Raw genomic sequence first — 18988 nt, forward strand, 5'->3', positions numbered from 1 at the left:
GAAGGCAATTTGCCAGTCTTTACATTGTTTCCATGGTATATATTGATCTCAGTTGAATGTGAAGAGAGAAATCATATCCTTAGGAAGAAAAAGAGATTACAAAATTGCATAATAAGATAACGGTGTTTGTTTTTTTTCCCCTAAATTGAAGGTAAAAGTCTTTGGCCTTTTTTTCAAACCCCACAATTCTTTCTCTGGATACAGATGATATTCTCCATTGCAGATAACCTAAAAGTATCCCTGATGTTGCACTGAAGGCATAATGAGCAAGTCCATCTAGGTTGATCATCACCCCCATGTCGCTGTTAGGGTGTACAGTGTTTTTCTGGTTCTGCTCCTCTGACTCAGCATCAGTTCATGCAAATTCTTCCAGGCTTCCCTGAATCCCCATCCCTCCTGGTTTACTAATAGAGCAATAGTGTTCCGTGGCATAGATATACCACAGTTTGCTAAGCCATTTCCCATTTGAAGGACATTCACTTAGTTTCCAATTCTTTGCCACCACAAACAGGGTTGCTATGAATATTTTTGTACAAGTGATATTTTTACCCTTTTTCATAATCTCTTCAGGTTATCGACCCAGTAGTGGTATTGCTGGATCAAAAGGTATGCACATTTTTATTGCCCTTTGGGCATAATTCCAGATTGCTCTCCAGAAAGGTTGGATGAGTTCACAGCTCCACCAACAATGTATTAGTGTCCCAGATTTCCCACATCCCTTCCAGCATTGATCATTACCCTTTCTTGTCATAATGACCAGTCTGAGAGGTGTGAGGTAGTGTCTCAGATGCTTTAATTTGCATTTCTCTAATAAGTTATGATTTATAGCAATTTTTCATATGACTGGATCACTTTGATTTCCTCATATATAAATTGCCTTTGCATGTCTTTTGACCATTTGTCAATTGGGGAATGGCTCTTTTTTTGTTTTTGAAAATTTGACTCAGTTCTCTGTATATTTTAGAAATGAGTCCTTTGTCAGAATACTAGTTGTAAAAATTGTTTCCCAATTTACTACATTTCTTTTGATCTTGGTTACACTGGTTTTATCTGTGCAGAGCTTTTTTAATTTAATGTAATCAAAATTATCTAGTTTGTTTTTAATGATGTTCTCCATCTCTTCCTTGGTCATAAGCTTTCCATAGATCTGACAGGTAAACTCCTCCTTGATCATCTAGTTTGCTTATAATAGTGTTTGTTATGTCTAAATCTTGTATCCATTTTGGTCTTATCTTAGTATAGGGTGTGAGGTGTTGGTCTTTTCTGAGCAGTTTTTATTGAAGAGAGAGTTTTTATCCCAAAAGCTGTACTGTTTGGGTTTATCAAAGAGCAGATTACCATGGTCATTTCCTGCTATTGCACCTAATTTATTCCACTGATCTACCACTTTTTTTAGCCCATACCAGACAGTTTTGATGACTGATGCTTTACAATGTAATTTTAGATCTGGTAAGGCTAAGCCAACCTTCTTTTGCACTTTTTTTAACTGAATCCCAAGAAATTCTTGCCTTTATTTATCCATATGTGAATTTACTCACAACTTTTTCTAACTCATTAAAGTAATGTTTTGGAGTTTTGATTGGTAGGGCACTAAACAGGTAATTTAATTTTGGTAGAATTGTCATTTTTATTGTGTTAACTCCACCTATCAATTAGCAGTTGATATTTGCCCAGTTATTTAAGTCTGATTTTATTTGTGTGATCATGGTTTTATTAATTGTTTTCAAAAAAATTTTTGAGTCTTTCTTGTCAGATAGACTCCCAGGTATTTTATATTGAATGGGATTTCTCTTTTCTAGCTCTTTCTGCTGTATCTTGGTAGTCATATATAGAAATGTTGAGGATTTATGAGGTTTTATTTTATGTCCTGCAACTTTGCTAAAGTTGCTAATTATTTCTAGTAGTTTTTTAGATTTCTTGGGATTCTCTAGGTATACTATCATGTCATCTGCAATGAATGAGTTTTTTTTTCTCTTCCCAATTGTAATTCCTTCAATTTCTTTTTCTTCTCTTATTGCTGAGGCTAACATTTTTAATACCATATTGAATAGTAGTGGTGATAATGGGCATCCTTGTTTTATGGGAATGCCTCAAGCCCTATCCCTATTGGATATAATGTTTGTTAATGGGTTCATATAGATACTGCTTATTATTTTAAGGAACAAATTTATTTCTACACTCTAGTGTTTTTAGTAGGAGTGGATGCTTTATTTTGTCAAAAATACTTTTTCAGCATCTATTGATATAGTCTTATGATTTCTGATAGGTTTGTTAGTGATATACTTAATTATACTGTTTTCCTAATATTGAGCCAACCCTACATTCCTGGGATAAATCCTACTTGATCATAGTGTATTATCCCAGTGATAACTTGTTTTCTTGTTGCAAGGTGTTGTCTCTCCCAAATTTTCCAATTGATTTTTTCCCCACTTTTTTTAATTTAATTTTATTTTTTTTACGTTTTTGCAAGGCAAATGGGGTTAAGTGGCTTGCCCAAGGCCACACAACTAGGTAATTACTGAATTAGGGTCTTTTTCTTCTAGGTATTTATTGTGGACCCTCCTTTTCTCTGAGCTTTCTTTATTCTCCTAAGGGCTTATGTTGGGGAGGGGCTATTTCACTGAGGTTTAGTGTTTTGATCCCTCCCTAGAGGCTTTACTCACAGGCCAGTCAGTCACCTGTGTTGGTTGCTTTCTCTGGCATGTCTGTGACCTTAATTTGAGGCCTTCTCCCTTAGCCTGTAGGGGGTGGATGAAGCTGTAAAGTACTTTTATCTTTGTTGGATGGTTGGTTTTGCCCAAGGGCAAGGTAATTGCTCTCCCTATTCAGACCTGGACCAGGTCTGCTGTTTGTTCTGGGAAGAGGCTTCTGCTGAAATGAAGGTATGGTTGCAGCTCTCCAGCACTGGAACTCACCCTCCAGCTCTGCAGACAAATTCCAGATTGTCACAACCAATGCCTCTGCTCCCTAGTTGCCCCTGTAGCCCATCAGGCTTGCCCCCTTTTTAGACTTCCAGGCCCCAGTCCACCCTCTGTACCCAAACTCACCCAGGATCCTGGAGGACAAACCTTGGGGTAGATCTCCTAGTTTCTCTTTCTGGCTTTTGTAGATTGGATTTCTGTTAAGAGGTTTGTTTCATATTATATATGAGAGAAGATTAGGAGAGAAGATCAGGAGATTAGCACTGTGCCTGTATTCTCTTTGCCATCTTGACCTGAAGTCTTAGCCTCCCTTATTCTTAAACAGCCATTGAGTCCTTTTTACCATTTGAAGTGATGAAAATTGGCTTTACACAGAATGTCTTACTTATGATAGTTTGGCAGTCTATTTCTGTCTAGGAATAATAGATTGGGGTGAGAAGCAAGGAAGCACCTGTTATTTCATCTGTGAGTTATTGGTATGGAAATTCAGTCAGTTTCAGATTGATCATTTTGTAATTTATAGATTTAGAAAATTGCCGGGGAATAATGATATTAAGTTAATTTGCCAATAGTCTTCATGAAAAGAATGTCTTGAGAAATAACAATTGATATTACAAAGGATCTTACAAACTACTTTCCTCACTGATTGCAAAACTGTTGGATCAGAGTTGGAAGGGACCTCAGAAATATTAGTTCAACTCCCCTCATTTAAAGATGAGACAATTTTCACGGAAGTATTTAGTATTGAATCAAGTATTCTTACAGGAAAAAAATAAGAATTTCCACTAAAGCATTCCCCATTACCATTGCTGCTCAGCTAGGAAGGGTTTCTTCCTCCTGAGGGACTCCCCTTATGTCTTTCTCTGTGATTTTCATCATCTCAGTTGCCTCTGTGTCATCCATCTCTTTGTTCCACACCCATTTCTTTATGCGCTTGAATTCTAGGATTCCTAGAGACAGAACTATACTGGAGGTGGAGAAGAGGCAGCTTGAGTGGAGATGAGGACTGGATGAATGCCATAATTTAATCTGCCTAATCTTAACCTTGGCTGGATTCAGTGCTCTTGAATGAAAACTCAGGTTGTGGGAAGAATAAACATCTTTCACTTCACCCCAGGATGAGAGGATGTGATTCAGTGACATAGGATATGAAGTCTTGAACTGTGCCTTGAGTTTCATTTCTCTATACATAAGCACAAAGAATTATATAATTGAAGCTTGGTGGTGAGAACAATAGAATTTTGTTTTATTTTTGTTTTTAAAATGTGTGCTAGAGTTAAAATAATAGCCTAATATGAATAAAACTAGGAATTAGAGAGGCATAGATATGGTGGGAAACATTTGGATGAAGGTAAGTTGTGGCAAAAACAGAAGTAGTAATTTCATTGACCATGATGTTCACTGTCAGAACAAAAATAGGAAGTAAATGAATTCAGGGAACAGATCATAAGCCTAGGATGGCAACATGGTATGGTATTGATGGGAAGAATTCAATAGTTCAAGTAGCCTGGATTTCTCAAAACAAGAGCAGCTAATAAATTCTTGATTTGGTTTAATGTTGTTACTTATCAAAATATGGGACAACTAATGAAGCTAACCACTATTTCAGATAAGATTCTCACCAATAAGGTAAAAAAGTAGGATTAAAAAATGCTGGAAATTATAGGGTGGGATCAGGTCAACAGAAGAAGCATTCCATTCTAAATTTATGATAGAGGATTGGGAAGCTGAACATAGATGGCCATATATCCTAAAAACAAATTTTGGCTATTTTTGCAAGGCAATGGAGTTAAGTGATTTGCTCAGGGTCACACAGCTAAGTCCTCCTCACCCCATTGCTTGTGGTGCTCTATCCACTGTACCACCTATTTGCCCCCTGTATCTTAGATTTTGGCAGATTTTTAGAGATCAGAGAAAAATTAAATAGTTTAATTCTTTCAAGTATATCAACATAGAAGAAGGGATGAAACACACACACAATTCCCACAAAGATTTTAAAAAGTCAGTTTAAAGAGGTAAAGATACATAGTGGGTTCGACCAACTTGGATTTTTAAGAGATGTGTGCAAGAAAAAGGCCAAGTAGGGGAGGATACATATAAAAAAAGTATATACGGCATTGTCTTCTAAGCATAATAAATCTCAGAATGAACTTAGATGTTGAGAACTTAGATTGATGAAATGGTTCTTTTTTTATTTCTGTTGTTTTAACTATAGTGAGCTCATTTGAATAAGGAACATAATAAAAGTTGGAGAGAATGTGGACCTGTTGAGCTTTTATTTGCTTTTTTGCCCTGTCAAGGATATTAAGACCAGAGAAGGAAGGATAAAAATGACTAATTGTGCATTATTACCAAGATAAATGAGAACTAGTAAGACTCCTAAATGCCCTTGATTAAAAAAAAATTACATTGCAGATGACTGAACAAACTGGCAAATGTGATTGATTGTTGGGCATTGTCGGACATCTTTGAGACGTTCTAGCAGGTAGGAGAGGTGTCATAGATCTGGAGAAAAGTATGTCTGCTTTTCCAAATAATGGCTACTAGTGTGTGCCAACTAGAGGTGTTAGACTTGACTTAAAACCTGGCAAAAATTCTAGAATTTATAAGGGAAATGGTAATAGATATCATTTACTTAAATTTTTAGCACTATTAACAAAGTGATTCTGTCTTGGACAAGATGAAAGATATAGGTTAGACAGTAATACAATTAGGTAGATTCAGAAGTGATTGAATAACTTTAGTCAAAGAGTAGTTATTAGCAGTCAGACCAGAAATATATATCCAGATTGTCATATATGCCAAGGATCTGTGCTTGGATCTTATGCTATTTAATTTTGTTATCAGTGACCAATTCATCAACATTTAAGTGTCTAGTATGTTCCAGGCACTGTGGAAGATGTTGGAGATAAAATTATAATGATTGAAATAATCCTTTCACTTAGAGATTTATACACTAAAGGGAGGAAAAAACAGGGGCTTTTACTTTTCTTTTTATCTCCAGTGGCCTGGATAAGTCTCTTGTACTTACTATGTTTGGTGAATTGAATGAAAAAGTCATACTACTAGCCAATAAACTTTTAGCTGTAGTTTTTGACTGGGATTTAGACCTGGAACTTTAGAAGTCATCTAATCCAACTCTTATTTTACACTTTTGAGGCCTGGAAGAATGGGTTACTTGTTCAAAATCCAACAAGTAGTTACCAGCATAATTTGAAATCAAGACCTCTATCTAGTTGTACTACTTGTATTATAACCTCATAAGAAATGAGAAGTTTTAAAGTTTATTTGATCCTTAGACATCCTATGAAATGTAAAGTACACCTTTAGATTTTATTGCTCACTTGGTCTTTTGCTTTCTGTACAGACTTTAAAGAAAATGGGTTTTCCCCTAGTTTAGTTGCTTAGTGTAAGATGTAGCCATTAAGGAAATTTTTGGTTGGTATAGAATTGACATATAAGGGCTATTGGCAGCTCTGATAAATCTTAAGGTATTTACTATGAATCATGATCTTGTCTTAAAATTTGCTAGCCTAATTTATTTTTCTCCCTTTTTTACATGCTGTAGATTGGTTTTAAGGGGTGAGGCAAGAGGTTCTGGACTCGATGAGTTTCCACCGAAATGTCGGAGAAGTCAGGCCAGAGCACAAAAGCAAAGGATGGGAAAACAAAGTATACAACACTCAGTCTATTTAACACTTACAAGGGAAAATCACTAGAAACTCAGAAAACTACAGGTAAGTGAATTGCCTTCCATATGTGTATGTGCTAAATAGATTTCTAAATAGATAAATCTACTTAGGTATAAAATGTATTACACACTCAATTATATACACCCATTGATTGCCTACACATCAAGTGAGGCATAGAAACTCATTTAATTGTAAATATCATGATTTATATACAAGATTATAAAGTATAAAAGAAAAGTTCATCTCAGAGGACCAAGACAGCAAAGTCTTACTGGGAGATGAAATGTTAAGGAAGAGATGAGGATGTTCTAGGCATGGGGTAGAGGCATTGCAAAGACATTGAATTGTAAGGAACAGCATGGAGGCCAATACAAGTGGATTGTGGAGGATCTGGAGAAACTAGAGGGCAGAAGACTGCATAGATGGGAAGGGACTAGGTAATTTTTTATGTGCAGCTAATCGAAAGTCTCTAAAGTTTGTGAGAACATGGCATGTGCTTCAGGAAAATTTTGATTGACATCAAAATCTTGAAGTGGGGAGAAATGAGAAGGAAACCAACCAGAAACACTATTGTAGTTGTGAACTGATTTTGCTTTATATCTCATGGATCAATTATTATATCTCTTTGCCTATGAGTCTTAGCTCTAATCTTTCTCCTGACCTCCAGTCTTTATATCTCAAAACTAGGTAATCCATAAATATCTTAAAACTCACCATGTCCAAAAATGAATGAACATTTTCTTCCTTGTTCCCTCATCTTAACTTCTTTTTTGTTGTCCAGAGAACAACCATCTTGCTATTCTCCCTGCCCTAAATATTGTCCTTGACTTTTCACTTTCAGATTCCATATCCAATCAATTTGGGGGACCTATTGATTTCATAGTTTCTGTATTTTAAATAAATGTCCATTTTCTTTCCTCTGACACAACATTGATACAAACCTTCATTATTTCATATATAACTACTTCAATTCCCTTACTCAAGTCTCTTCCCACTCCAGTTTAGTCTCTACTTGGTTGTTAAAATGATCTCCCTAAATCATTGTTCTGACCATGTCCCTTCTCTATTCAGTAATCTCTAGAGGCTCCCTTACTTGTAGGGTCAAATATAAAAAATCTTTTGCATCTAAAGCCCTTCCTAACTGGCCTGGTCCCTCCCTGCCTTTCTAGTCATTTTTTTCCCTTAATTTTTTTATAGATGTTTTTAAAGTTTTTAATATCACTTAAATATCCCCTAGTAATTCCTCTTTCTCCCAAAGAGCCATCCCAAATAATATGTTTAAAAGACAAACCCCCGCAAAACTGATCAATGTATCATAAAAAATGTCTGTGCCATACTAGTGGACCTCCTAGCTCTGCAGAAAGATGGAATTATCTTCTTTAGTCTCTTCTTTGAAAATATTCTTTGTTATTTTGTAGCATTTACTTTTGTGATTATTCATATTTTCCATTATTTACATTGTATATAATATTTTCCTAGCTTTCTTTATTTCACTGCATCAGGTTATAGAGATTTTTCCTTGCAGCTATACTCAACACATTTGTCCTTACCTTTTTCATTATTTTCCTTTATATCCTATATCTATTTTTCCAAGAGAATTTTGTTATTTTGAGTTCTGTATTTTTTTATAATTTGATTATATAGTATACAAACTAAAAAGTAACTTTTGTATTATCTCCATCCTGTGTTTAAGTAACTCTTTATGATTGAATCTATGCAAGTACTTTGAATATTTTGATGTAGCTTGAAATATTCTAGGCATTTTGTAGTTTCTTGCAAGGAAATCCCTTTCTATTATTGCCTCTTGGATTTTGTTATTACATGGAAATACTATTTTGCAGGTTAATTATGTAGCCTACAACTCTTATGATTATGATTATCTTAAGTCTTTATCTGTCTTAAGTCCTTTTTTTTATTAGTGGTTTGTTAGCAACTAGCATTTCTAGAACTATATCAGATAGTAGTGGGGAAGAATGTTTATTTTGTTTTTCTGTGTTTATTGGGAAAACTAGGCTGTTGTATTCATTGAGTGTTAATACCTTGACAAAGAGAGAGTGAGCAAGTGGCAATAGGTTTACCTTAAAGTTGACTCAAGTTTAAAAATACCTGAAAAGACAAAGGAAGAAAAAAACTTTACAGAGGAAGAAAAAAATTCTTACTAGGTGAATGTGGAGAAAATCAATATTAGAGACAAATAGAGGAATGATAAATCTATTGTAACTTAAATGTACATGAATTAGACAATAATAAAAGGAAGAGTGCCAGTTTTATTGGAAAACAATACTCTACAAATTTTTGCCCACAAGAAGCATAATTTAAAAACAGTAATATATACAGAGTCAAAATGATAGTGTGGGGAAAAATTTTTTTTAGGTTTTTTTTTTTTTGCAAGACTAATGGGGTTAAGTGGTTTGCCCAAGGCCACACAGCAAAAAAAAAATTTTTTTTACTATGTATTAGGTGATTCCAGATAAACAAGTATTGCACATACAACCAGACAAATGAAAAGAAAAATACACAGCCTAAAAATTTACAAAGAAACCACATTGTGAGGAAAGGAACCATAAAAAAGAAACTGATAACAATATTTAATTTATATACTTAAAGTGCTTTAATATCTAAATGGGGAAAAAATTAAATAAATTCCAGGAGGACATTGACAGCAATGCAAAAGTAACAGGAGATTTTCATGTTGCTCGCTCAGTTTTGAACAGAGCTAAGCTAATACAAAAGGAAAAATTTAGAATTGAACAAATTGCTTGAAAAACTAAGGCAAAAAGACTTGATATGTTCTTTTAAATGGAACTTCTAATAGCATGAGTTTTTCAGCACCATATGGAGCTTTGACAAATCTTAATCACATTCAGGTACCCAGAGACTGCAAACAAATAAATATTAAAAGGGAGAAATAATAAATATCCTTTATGGCTTATAGCACAATTAAAATAATCAATGCAGTGAGCACAGACAAGATACAGACCCACATGACGACCTAATGAAATTCCAAATAATGAGTGAATCAGCCATTATTATGTGAAAGGGATAACAATAAAACATCAGTGCTTGGTGTATGAAACAATGCAGTCTTGGAGAGAAAAATGATATCCCCAATAGAATACATTAACAATGTAAAAAAGGAGAAAATTAATGAATTGGATATGCATTTTAAAAATATAATGCCAACGAGTAAGCACAGAAGAGGATATATTAAGAAAAGAAATAAACTGAAAAGCAAAAAGACTAGAAATCATAACATTAAAAGCTGCTTTTTAGGGGGCGGCTAGGTGGCACAGTGGATAAAGCACCGGCCCTGGAGTCAGGAGTACCTGGGTTCAAATCTGGTCTCAGACACTTAATAATTACCTAGCTGTGGCCTTGGGCAAGCCACTTAACCCCATTTGCCTTGCAAAAACCTAAAAAAAAAGCTGCTTTTTAAAAAAAAAAATATACAAAATTTTTGCCATGCTGATTAAAATGAAGAAAGCAGAAAATTAACAAAACAGCAAGCTAAATTTACTACCAAACCACAAGAAATTAAAAATCGCCAGAATCTATATGCAGTTAGTATTTATCAAAGCTGAGAATATTTTCAGAAATGTGAATACCTAAACTTTCAATAATCCAGTCTTAGTAAAAAGAAATAAAACTGTATTTATCAAAGAAGATCCTTATGGGTTCACAGAAACATTTTATAAAACTTTTTAAAAAAATTAAGTACTAGTACCAAACAAATTATTCTCAAAAATAAAACACCATGATAAGTTCCTTTTGTGAGCCAGAAAATCCTAATACCCAAATCAGGAAAGGATAAGACACAGAAGAATAGTAGACAATATTATTATAAATATTGATTCTAACATTTTAAGTAAGTTGCTGTCAGATAATAGCAGTTTTTATATCAATGATACAATGAGGGTTCAATATTGGAAAAGCATTCACCATAATCTTACTAAAAACAAATATCAACAAACACATGATTATCACTATTAAGTACAGAAAAATCCTTTGACAAAGTATAGTACTCATTGACACTTTAAAAAAAGCAAACTTCTAGTCTTAGCTCTCCTCTCCTATGTACTGTGCTTGGCTTGGCTGACTCTCCTGCCTGATGTCTCTTGGTTTCCCTGATCTCCCTTCAGCCCTAGCTAAAATCCTGCCTCTGTATGAAATCTCCCTTCATCTCTCAATACTATTGCCTTCCTTCTAAGATTATTTCCAATGTATCTTATCTGCATGTTGTCCCTTTTGATTGTGATTTAACAGAAACTGTTTTGACTTTCTTTGTATTCTCAGAGCTTATCGCAGATATTAATAGTTTAAGAAATACTTTGAGCACACAAGAATAATAACTAAGTTGAAAAAAAGAAACTTATATGAGATGCTACAAAACGTGAAGTATTTACAAATAGATTTGGGAATCATCTAGAGATTTGACAGATCCTGGGAGGACATCCAAGATTAGTGGGCTTGACCGGAATGAAGATCCAGCAGAGGAAATCAAGTTGAATGACATGAGTTTGTAAATCAAATTACAGAGTTTAGGAGTGAGAGGATGTGGAAAGTGGGGGCAGCTAGTATAGGCAAACCTCCAGGGAGATTATCCAAGAAGGAAATAAGAAATTTAGGATGGTAGGTGGTAGGGATAGTTAAATCATGTACATTTATAAGGAAAATGTTAGAGATTAGAGAGAGAAGGTGAGATGGGGGCTGCCTGCTACAGAAGATAGGATGAGCTTTGGAAGGAATCTGTCTCTTCATGTGAGAAAGAAGGCAAAGCTAAAAATCTGAGAAGGATAAGGAGGAGTTCTTGGTTCAGGGCCTCAGTTTTTCCATTGAAGTATGAGGTGAAGTTCTCAGCTAGAGGGTGGGAAAGGAGCTGCTTTGGGAGACTGGAGGAGGTTGGGGAAAAAATTGGAATAAAGGTGGGGTTTTTGGTTTTTATATGTGTATGAGTGCAATAACAAATCAGTTATGGAGGTGTAGAGGGGTTGCCTCACCCAGTTAAGGTTATATAAGATTAACTTGTAGTGCAAATAGTTTACCTGATTTTGAGATTTCTCCAGAAGCAAAAGAAATCCACAATTGGTGCAACAAATCAAGGGTATGGATTTGGCAGGGCTTAATCAGCCATGGAAGAAGGGCACAAGACACTGAAGAGCAGAGTTTAGAGTTGAAGTCATTCACTGAGATGGTGGAGATAAGGAAGGGAAGGAAAAATGTCCTGGAGTGATTGGGGGTCATGGTAAAGAAGGTCAAGGTTAAAAGTCACATCTAGTAAAGGTTGAAATGATAGAGGTTTATCATCCTTTTTTTAATTTGTTAGAATTGTCATATTTATTAAAATAGTTCAACCTATACATAAGGAATTTTTCTCCAGCTGTTTAGATCTGACTTCATATGTGCAAAAAGTGTTTTTTTAATTGTGTTCATTTAGTTCCTGGGTTTAACTCACCAGGTAGACTTCTAAGTATTTTATATTGTCTGTAGCTATTTTTTAAAATTTTTGTACAAGTAATGTTTTTTAATACATTATTAAAATAATTCTTTTTTAAGAGTAAACATAATACCCCTCCCCCCCAAAACTATAGACCCTCATGAGAAATAAAGTAAAAGAAAGAGGGAAAAAAATGTGCTTCAGTCTGTGTTCCAACACCACCAGCTTTGTCTCAGGTGGATCACATTTTTTATAAGTCCACCACAAAAGCTACTTTCATATTTTTCCACCAGTGTTGTTGCTAATCGCAGTTCCCTCCATCCATACCTCTCCACTACCATATATATACTATATTTTCTCTCCTTTCGTTCTGTCCATCTTCTAAAATGTGCTGTAGGGTAGCTGAGGGGCGCAGCAGACTGAGGCCCCGAGCCCATATACCACCCCTGAGAGCCAGCCACCCTTGTGGTCCCGGACAGGCCACCCAATCCCAGCCCCTTGAAAGAAGTAAAAAAGAAAATATGTTACATCTGACCACTCTCCCCCATGATCCACTCTCTCTTTCATCACCCACATTCCCCCCTTCCCCTTTTCCCCTTTCTCTCCTTTTTACTCTACATGTCTATACCCCATTGACTGTGTATGCTGTTTCCTCTTTGAGCCATTTCTGATGAGAACAAAGGTTCCCTCATTTCCCCCTGCCTTCCCCCCTTCCATATCATTGCAATAGCTCATTGCAATAAAAAAAATCTTTTATACGAAATATCTTAGCCTACTCCCAGTACATTTCCCTTTTAGCCATTGACTCCATTTTTACAATATCTTCAAATTCAGCTCTAACCTGTGCTTCATCTATATAAGCTCCTTCTACCTACTCTATTAAATGAAAAGGTTCATATGAATATTATCAGTATCATTTTTCTATGCAGGAATACATATAGTTCGTCATCGTCAAGTCCCTCATATTTTACCCCTCTCTACTCTCTATGCTTCACCTGAGTCCTGTTTTTGAAGGTCAAACTTTCTGTTCAGCTCTTGTTTCAGCAGGAACAATTGAAATTCCCCTGGTTAACTGAAAGCCCATCTTTTCCTATGGAAGAGGATGTTCAGTTTTGCTGGGTAGTTGATTCTTGGTTGCATTCTGAGCTCTTTTGCCTTCTAGAATATTTTATTCCAAGCCCTATGAGCCCTTAATGTACTTGCTGCTATGTCCTGTTTGATCCTGGCTGCAGCTCTGCAATAATTGAATTGTGTTCTTCTGGCTGCCTGTAACATTTTCTCTTTAACTTGGGAGTTCTGGAACTTAGCTATAATATTCCTGGAGGTTGTTTTGTTTTGTTTTTTATCTATTTCTGGGGGAGATTGGTGGATTCACTCAATTTCTATTTTGCCCTCTGCTTCTAGGATATCTGGGCCGTTTTCCTGTAGAAATTCTTTAAAAATGAGGTCAAGGTTCTTTTCCTGATCATGACTTTCAAGTATCCCAATAATTTTAAAATTATCTTTCCCGAATCTGTTTTCTAGATCAGTTGTTGTTTTTTTAGGTAAGATGTTTCACATTTTCTTCTAATTTTTCATTCTTTTGGTGTTGAAGTATTGTGTCCTGACTTCTTATAAAGTCAACAGCTTCCTTTAGCTCCCTTCTACATCTGAGAGATTTGTTTTCCTCTGAGAGCTTTCTTATGTCTTTTTCCATCTGACCAGTTCTGCTTTTTAAAGCATTCTTCTTTGAACTCTTTTATTCATTTGACCTATGCTGGTCTTTAACATGTTATTTTCTTCAGCATTTTTTTGGCTCTCCTTGACTAAGCTGCTGACTTTGTTTTCATGTTTTTCCTGCATCTCTCATTTCTTTTCCAAATTTTTCTTCTATCTCCCTTACTTGATTTTCAAAATCTTTTTTGAGCTCTGTCATAGCCTGAACCCAATTTCTGTTTTTCTTGGAGTCTTTAGATTCAGGAGCTTGTACTTCCTCATCATCAGATTGAGGAAGTTTGTTGGGATCACAGACAATGTATTTCTCATTGGTGTTCTTTTTTCTCTGTTTACTCATTTCTTCAGCCAATGCCTTGTTTTAGGGTGCTTCCTGAACTTTTTAGTATTATTGGGGACCCCCCCCAACATACGCACACGCACACACACACATATCTCAATGTGTGAAGTTCTGAGTGCTCCACAGGGCTAAGGTGGGGGGGGGGGTGATGTTCTGTGGGGGCCTAGACTGTGATTAGGATCTGAATGTGGTCAGAGCCCCCGAGTCCTGTTCCAGTTAGAGGGAACAAACCTTGGAATTTTCACCTACCTGAGCTGAGCACTCAGGGCTCAGTTACCTTGGAGGATCCTGCTTGCTGGCTCTGCTCCTGCTTCACTTTTCTGGATCTGGGCTTCATGCATTCCTTCTGGCAGAGGTCCCCCTGCTGATCCTCCAACCTTTTCTCTGTGCTCTCCTGGGTGTTGGTCAGGAAACTGCCCCCACTGCCGTGAGCTGGGGTTCCCAGGCACCCTGGGGCTGCCTCCAGGAGGTTGAAGTTCCTTTACTCTGGTGGGCCACCACTCTAACCTTGTGGAGCAGAGTTTTTCCATTGTTTTTCAGGTTACCTTGGTCTGGAGAATTGCCTCACTGGATCTTTCTTTGGGTTCTGTCTTTCAAAAATTTAGTCATAATTTTAAGATTTTTGAAATATTATGGAGAGAACACGTAGGAAAGGCTCTTCTCCTGTCACTATCTGAGGTTTATCATCTAATAAAGAAATTTCAAAACATGGGAGTAGAATGCTTGAGGATGACTGTCAGATCATTTCTGAGTGTGAAATGAAATCGAGGAAGAAACCATAGAATTGAGTAACTTCAGATAGTTTGGGTTAGGGTATTAATGGAAATATAAGTTGATGACTATACCATTCTTATTCATTAATCAGCAAATATTATTAAATGCTTACTATATGCTACACGCTATGCAAAAGTCCTGGAAGGAAAATGACCTTTTCTCTCCTATCCACATAGCCAAGCATTTAAAAGTGTCATAATCACCAGTAGTTTAGAAACCCTACTCATTCTAGCATTATTCATCTCTCTTATCTCAATAATAGTTGAAAATAAAATAGAAATGCAGAAATTAATTTGGTTTTGTTTATCTTCTAGTTGCTGCCCGTCATGGATTGCAGAGCCTGGGAAAAGTTGCTATTTCTCGGCGTATGCCCCCACCTGCTAACCTCCCTAGTCTCAAGGCAGAGAACAAAGGCAATGATCCTAATGTGAACATTGTGCCTAAAGATGGTACAGGGTGGGCATCTAAACAGGAACAACATGAAGAAGAAAAGTGAGTTTGCAATAGTATACCTTTTAGGAGGAAACATATATTCTTAAATTTCAGAAACATTTTTTTTCTGACAGTTTTTGCTTATTCCTGTGAATTTATTCAAACATTGAAAGTATTTAATGTTCACAGAATTTTTTCTATATCAAATTATTGTATTATTAAGCTAAATAATGGTAATTTTCCTATGACCTGTGACATTAAACATATAGTTCCTCAGATTTATCATTGGAAGAGTGATTTTAATCAGTTTTGGTACCATATTTTTCCAAATACCATTGACGACTTACTGCTTTGTGTTTAGTCATTGAAATAATTTTTTTTTGGAGGTTAATCATGGCATTTAAAGGACCACAGAGATTAGATTTTTTTCCTTGGTCCATTGTTACATCTTCTTTACTATTTTTGATATTAATTGGATCTAATTGTCGTCCTTTATGCTCTACTATTTGAATTATAGTAATTACGTTGTCCTTCACAGTGCCACTACTGCTTAGTTAATGGCTTACAGGCAATGATCATATAGTCTGTTAACCTCATTTTGTCCCCCTCTTAAGGTAAAGGAATAGTGGATTTCTTTAAAATGATGACCCATAACAAATGATATTTCTCCTGTGGTTATTATGCAGGGATTGTATGGTAAAGTAAAAAGTAAGGTTTTTAAGTATTTTCTCTAATTGATCTGATGGGTAACTTTTTTGAGTTAAGGCAGCATTATCACCTGGAATAAGCTATTCCTTTGGAAATTACTAGTTCATAAATATTACCTAATACTTGTTCTCATTGCTTCTGAAATAGGTTTTCTCTCTCCCCCCCACACACACCCCCCTATTCTGTTTTTTGTTTTTTTTGTTTATTGTTTTTTTAAGACCACCGGAAGTGCCACCAGCACAGCCAAAATCAGGAGTTACTGCTGCCCCTGAAGTTCCTCCAGTTGCCAAATCATGGGCCAGTAACAAGCAAGGTGGGCAAGGAGATGGTAAGTGGAAATTAGCTGGGAAAATTAGTTGGACTTCATAGTTACAGCACGGCCATACAGGAAATGGGTTTGCTTTACATGGTCCTTTGAGAATTATCCTAGCACTCTTGATGCCTGGGAAATACACTTTTATATCTCTTTTGTCAAGTAAGCAGACTGTGTTAAGTGACCGAGGAACTTTCCATTTCTCACAATATCATAATGGAAATAAAATTGTATTTTCAAGCATGATCTTTTGAAACAGAATAGGGGGTTTTTAAACAAAGACCAGAACTTTGAATGATTTTATCTTTTTTGTCCCATATAATCTGTCTTCCTTTTCACTCCTTACCTCACTACCTCACACTTAAGAATAGAGCAATAGTCAGAATCTGGTGTTTTCAGACATATCACCTGCTTTCTTTGGACAAAAAGCATAGCCTCTGACACTTAGACAATTGAACTTCTTTGCTATTCTTGAAAAAAAGTTGAGAAAAAAACCATAGGGTCTTCCTCTAGAGCCATATTCTTTGCAACAGAGCCTCCCTACCATTATGCTCTATTTGGTTTTGAGAGTTAATAATGTGTGTCATTTGATCATAATAGCCTCAGTATCATCTAGTTAATTTAATATGTTTTCAGTCATTTACAGTCTTTCAGACCACTGTACTATCATTCTTAACCATTGAAAGATTTTCTTTTAAGCCCAATGTCTTAAGCATTATGAATTCCATTCATAAAATGGGATCTACCTTTGATATTGCCATCTCCAAAAAATGTAGCCCTTTTGTAGCTTTTCCTTTCTCAGAATTTATAGGAAAGGATCAGTCATAATTGGAAATCAGTTTGGTGTTAAAGAATTAGGATTTTCAAAATATTTGCTTAAATAAAAAAGATACTCAATAAATTCCTATATAATGAGAGTTCTTAATCTCAAACCATATGTTTCAGATTTTCCATAAAGACTCCCATTCAGAGAGAGAGTTAGTTTTTTAGGAAAAGAATTTGACCTGTATAGACAACATAAAATCTGGGATCTTATTTCATCGGATCTATAATCTCACCCGTGTGGATGCTTCCTGCAGTAATAGAGAAACCTTCTTCTCTTCCTTTGGAAATCTTGTTTATATCTTGCTACAAATTTTTAGGAATAAAACATTGTGTACTGGCTAACATCTTTTGGACATAGCTCTTTTTATATCCTTTTATACTGCTTCTATGCAATTTGTAATAATAGGTGATATGCTGCAGTCTGTGTCTGGCAACCATATTGCCTTTTTAGTGATTTGAAGGCTCATAAATAGCATTAGCAAATGAATACTGGTGTTTAAAAGATGGGTTTTTGTTTGAGAAAGAAACTTGGGGATATTGGACATGCCATATGAGTTTACTAATGCAGTGTAGTTCTACCTCCTATTATATTCAGAGCACCAGCTCATTTGACCTTCTACTGTGTCTGTCTAAGATCTATGTGCTCATCAAACGTCTGCCCTTTCCAACCATGTAGTGCAGACTATTACTTTGATAATTAGACAGTCTTCCTACATTTGGTTTATTTTTTTGTAGATTGTTAGCCTGAATAATTTGTGATAACCAGGAATGTAATTTAGGAAGTTATACAGTGTTGTAGAGGCCTGGTACAGTAAGCAAGTCATCGGCATGTAGCAGAAACTTCACTGTCTAGAAAGGATCTTTGTGAACTATTGTTTACAAGTTATTTTTAAATACTCTTGGAATGACCTTTTTGCAAAAAACACTTATTTGTCCTTTTATTAAGGGATAATGCATATAATCTTTTATTTCCCATAACTTTCTATTAAGATATAATCAGTTTTAATTTTGTGATGTTATTTGATACTTTTCAAATTTAGAATCATCCTATTCTTGTACCTCTCCATCTTTTGGCAGATGTTGGAACAGTCTTAGCATTATCTTTCTCATTCGACATGAACTATCTGTCCAGTGATGTTATTTCCATAAGAAAGAAGTAGGGAAGGTAGAACTTTTATCCTAATCCAGACATCTTGAACCTATTCTCTAAAAACAGTGACTGATAAATCTCTTTTCTTGCTTTGTATTCATGAATATCCCTTAGTTTTTCAAGGAGTTATAGCTAAACAAATTCTTAAAAATTGAGGCAACACTTCCATTGATAATAAATTCCGTCAGAAAGCTAATAGTGACTTACTTAGAAAATGGAAAACAGGAAAGGGTGCTGACCTATAAATTAATGTTTCGTTGACTATTTATATTTAATATTTTAAAAATTCTTTAGGTGTACAAGTAAATAGTCATTTCCAGCAAGAATTTCCTAGTCTACAAGCAGCTGGGGATCAGGAAAAAAAAGAAAAAGACGCAAATGATGATGCCTATGGACCTGGACCCAGTTTACGACCACCAAGTAAGAGAGCATTTTACTTTGGACAAACAAATTTTTTAAATTCAATGTAATTGATATTTTGTACTTATGTTGATGTTGTTGTTATTATTACTATTATTATTATCATTAAGCAATTTAAAAGTTAAGCACCTATTGTATGCTCAAGGCTGGGGATAAAAAGACAAAATAAATCCATACTTACCCTTAAGGAGTTTCCATTCTATTAAGGTAACATACACATGTAAATATGGTTCAATTTATGTGGGGATTAGAAGGTGGAATGGATC

At 35.5% G+C, this 18988-nt stretch overlaps 1 protein-coding gene across 10 annotated transcripts in view; it reads left to right on the top strand.

The window, feature by feature from the left end:
• The window catches only part of PRRC2C (proline rich coiled-coil 2C), a 104715-nt gene that overhangs the window by 24641 nt on the left and 61086 nt on the right, over nucleotides 1–18988 (top strand). For 9 of the 10 annotated variants that reach the window (XM_074222003.1, XM_074222005.1, XM_074222007.1 and 6 more), the window contains exons 2-5: nucleotides 6490–6658; nucleotides 15189–15366; nucleotides 16233–16342; nucleotides 18597–18722. In XM_074222003.1, the coding sequence (XP_074078104.1) occupies nucleotides 6544–6658; nucleotides 15189–15366; nucleotides 16233–16342; nucleotides 18597–18722 (529 nt within the window). In that variant the 5' untranslated portion in view covers nucleotides 6490–6543. The remainder of the gene's footprint in view (nucleotides 1–6489; nucleotides 6659–15188; nucleotides 15367–16232; nucleotides 16343–18596; nucleotides 18723–18988) is intronic. The other variant, XM_074222006.1, reaches the window with a different exon arrangement.

The sequence above is a fragment of the Macrotis lagotis genome, chromosome 2 (genome assembly GCF_037893015.1).
Source record: "Macrotis lagotis isolate mMagLag1 chromosome 2, bilby.v1.9.chrom.fasta, whole genome shotgun sequence".
NCBI lineage: Eukaryota > Metazoa > Chordata > Mammalia > Peramelemorphia > Peramelidae > Macrotis > Macrotis lagotis.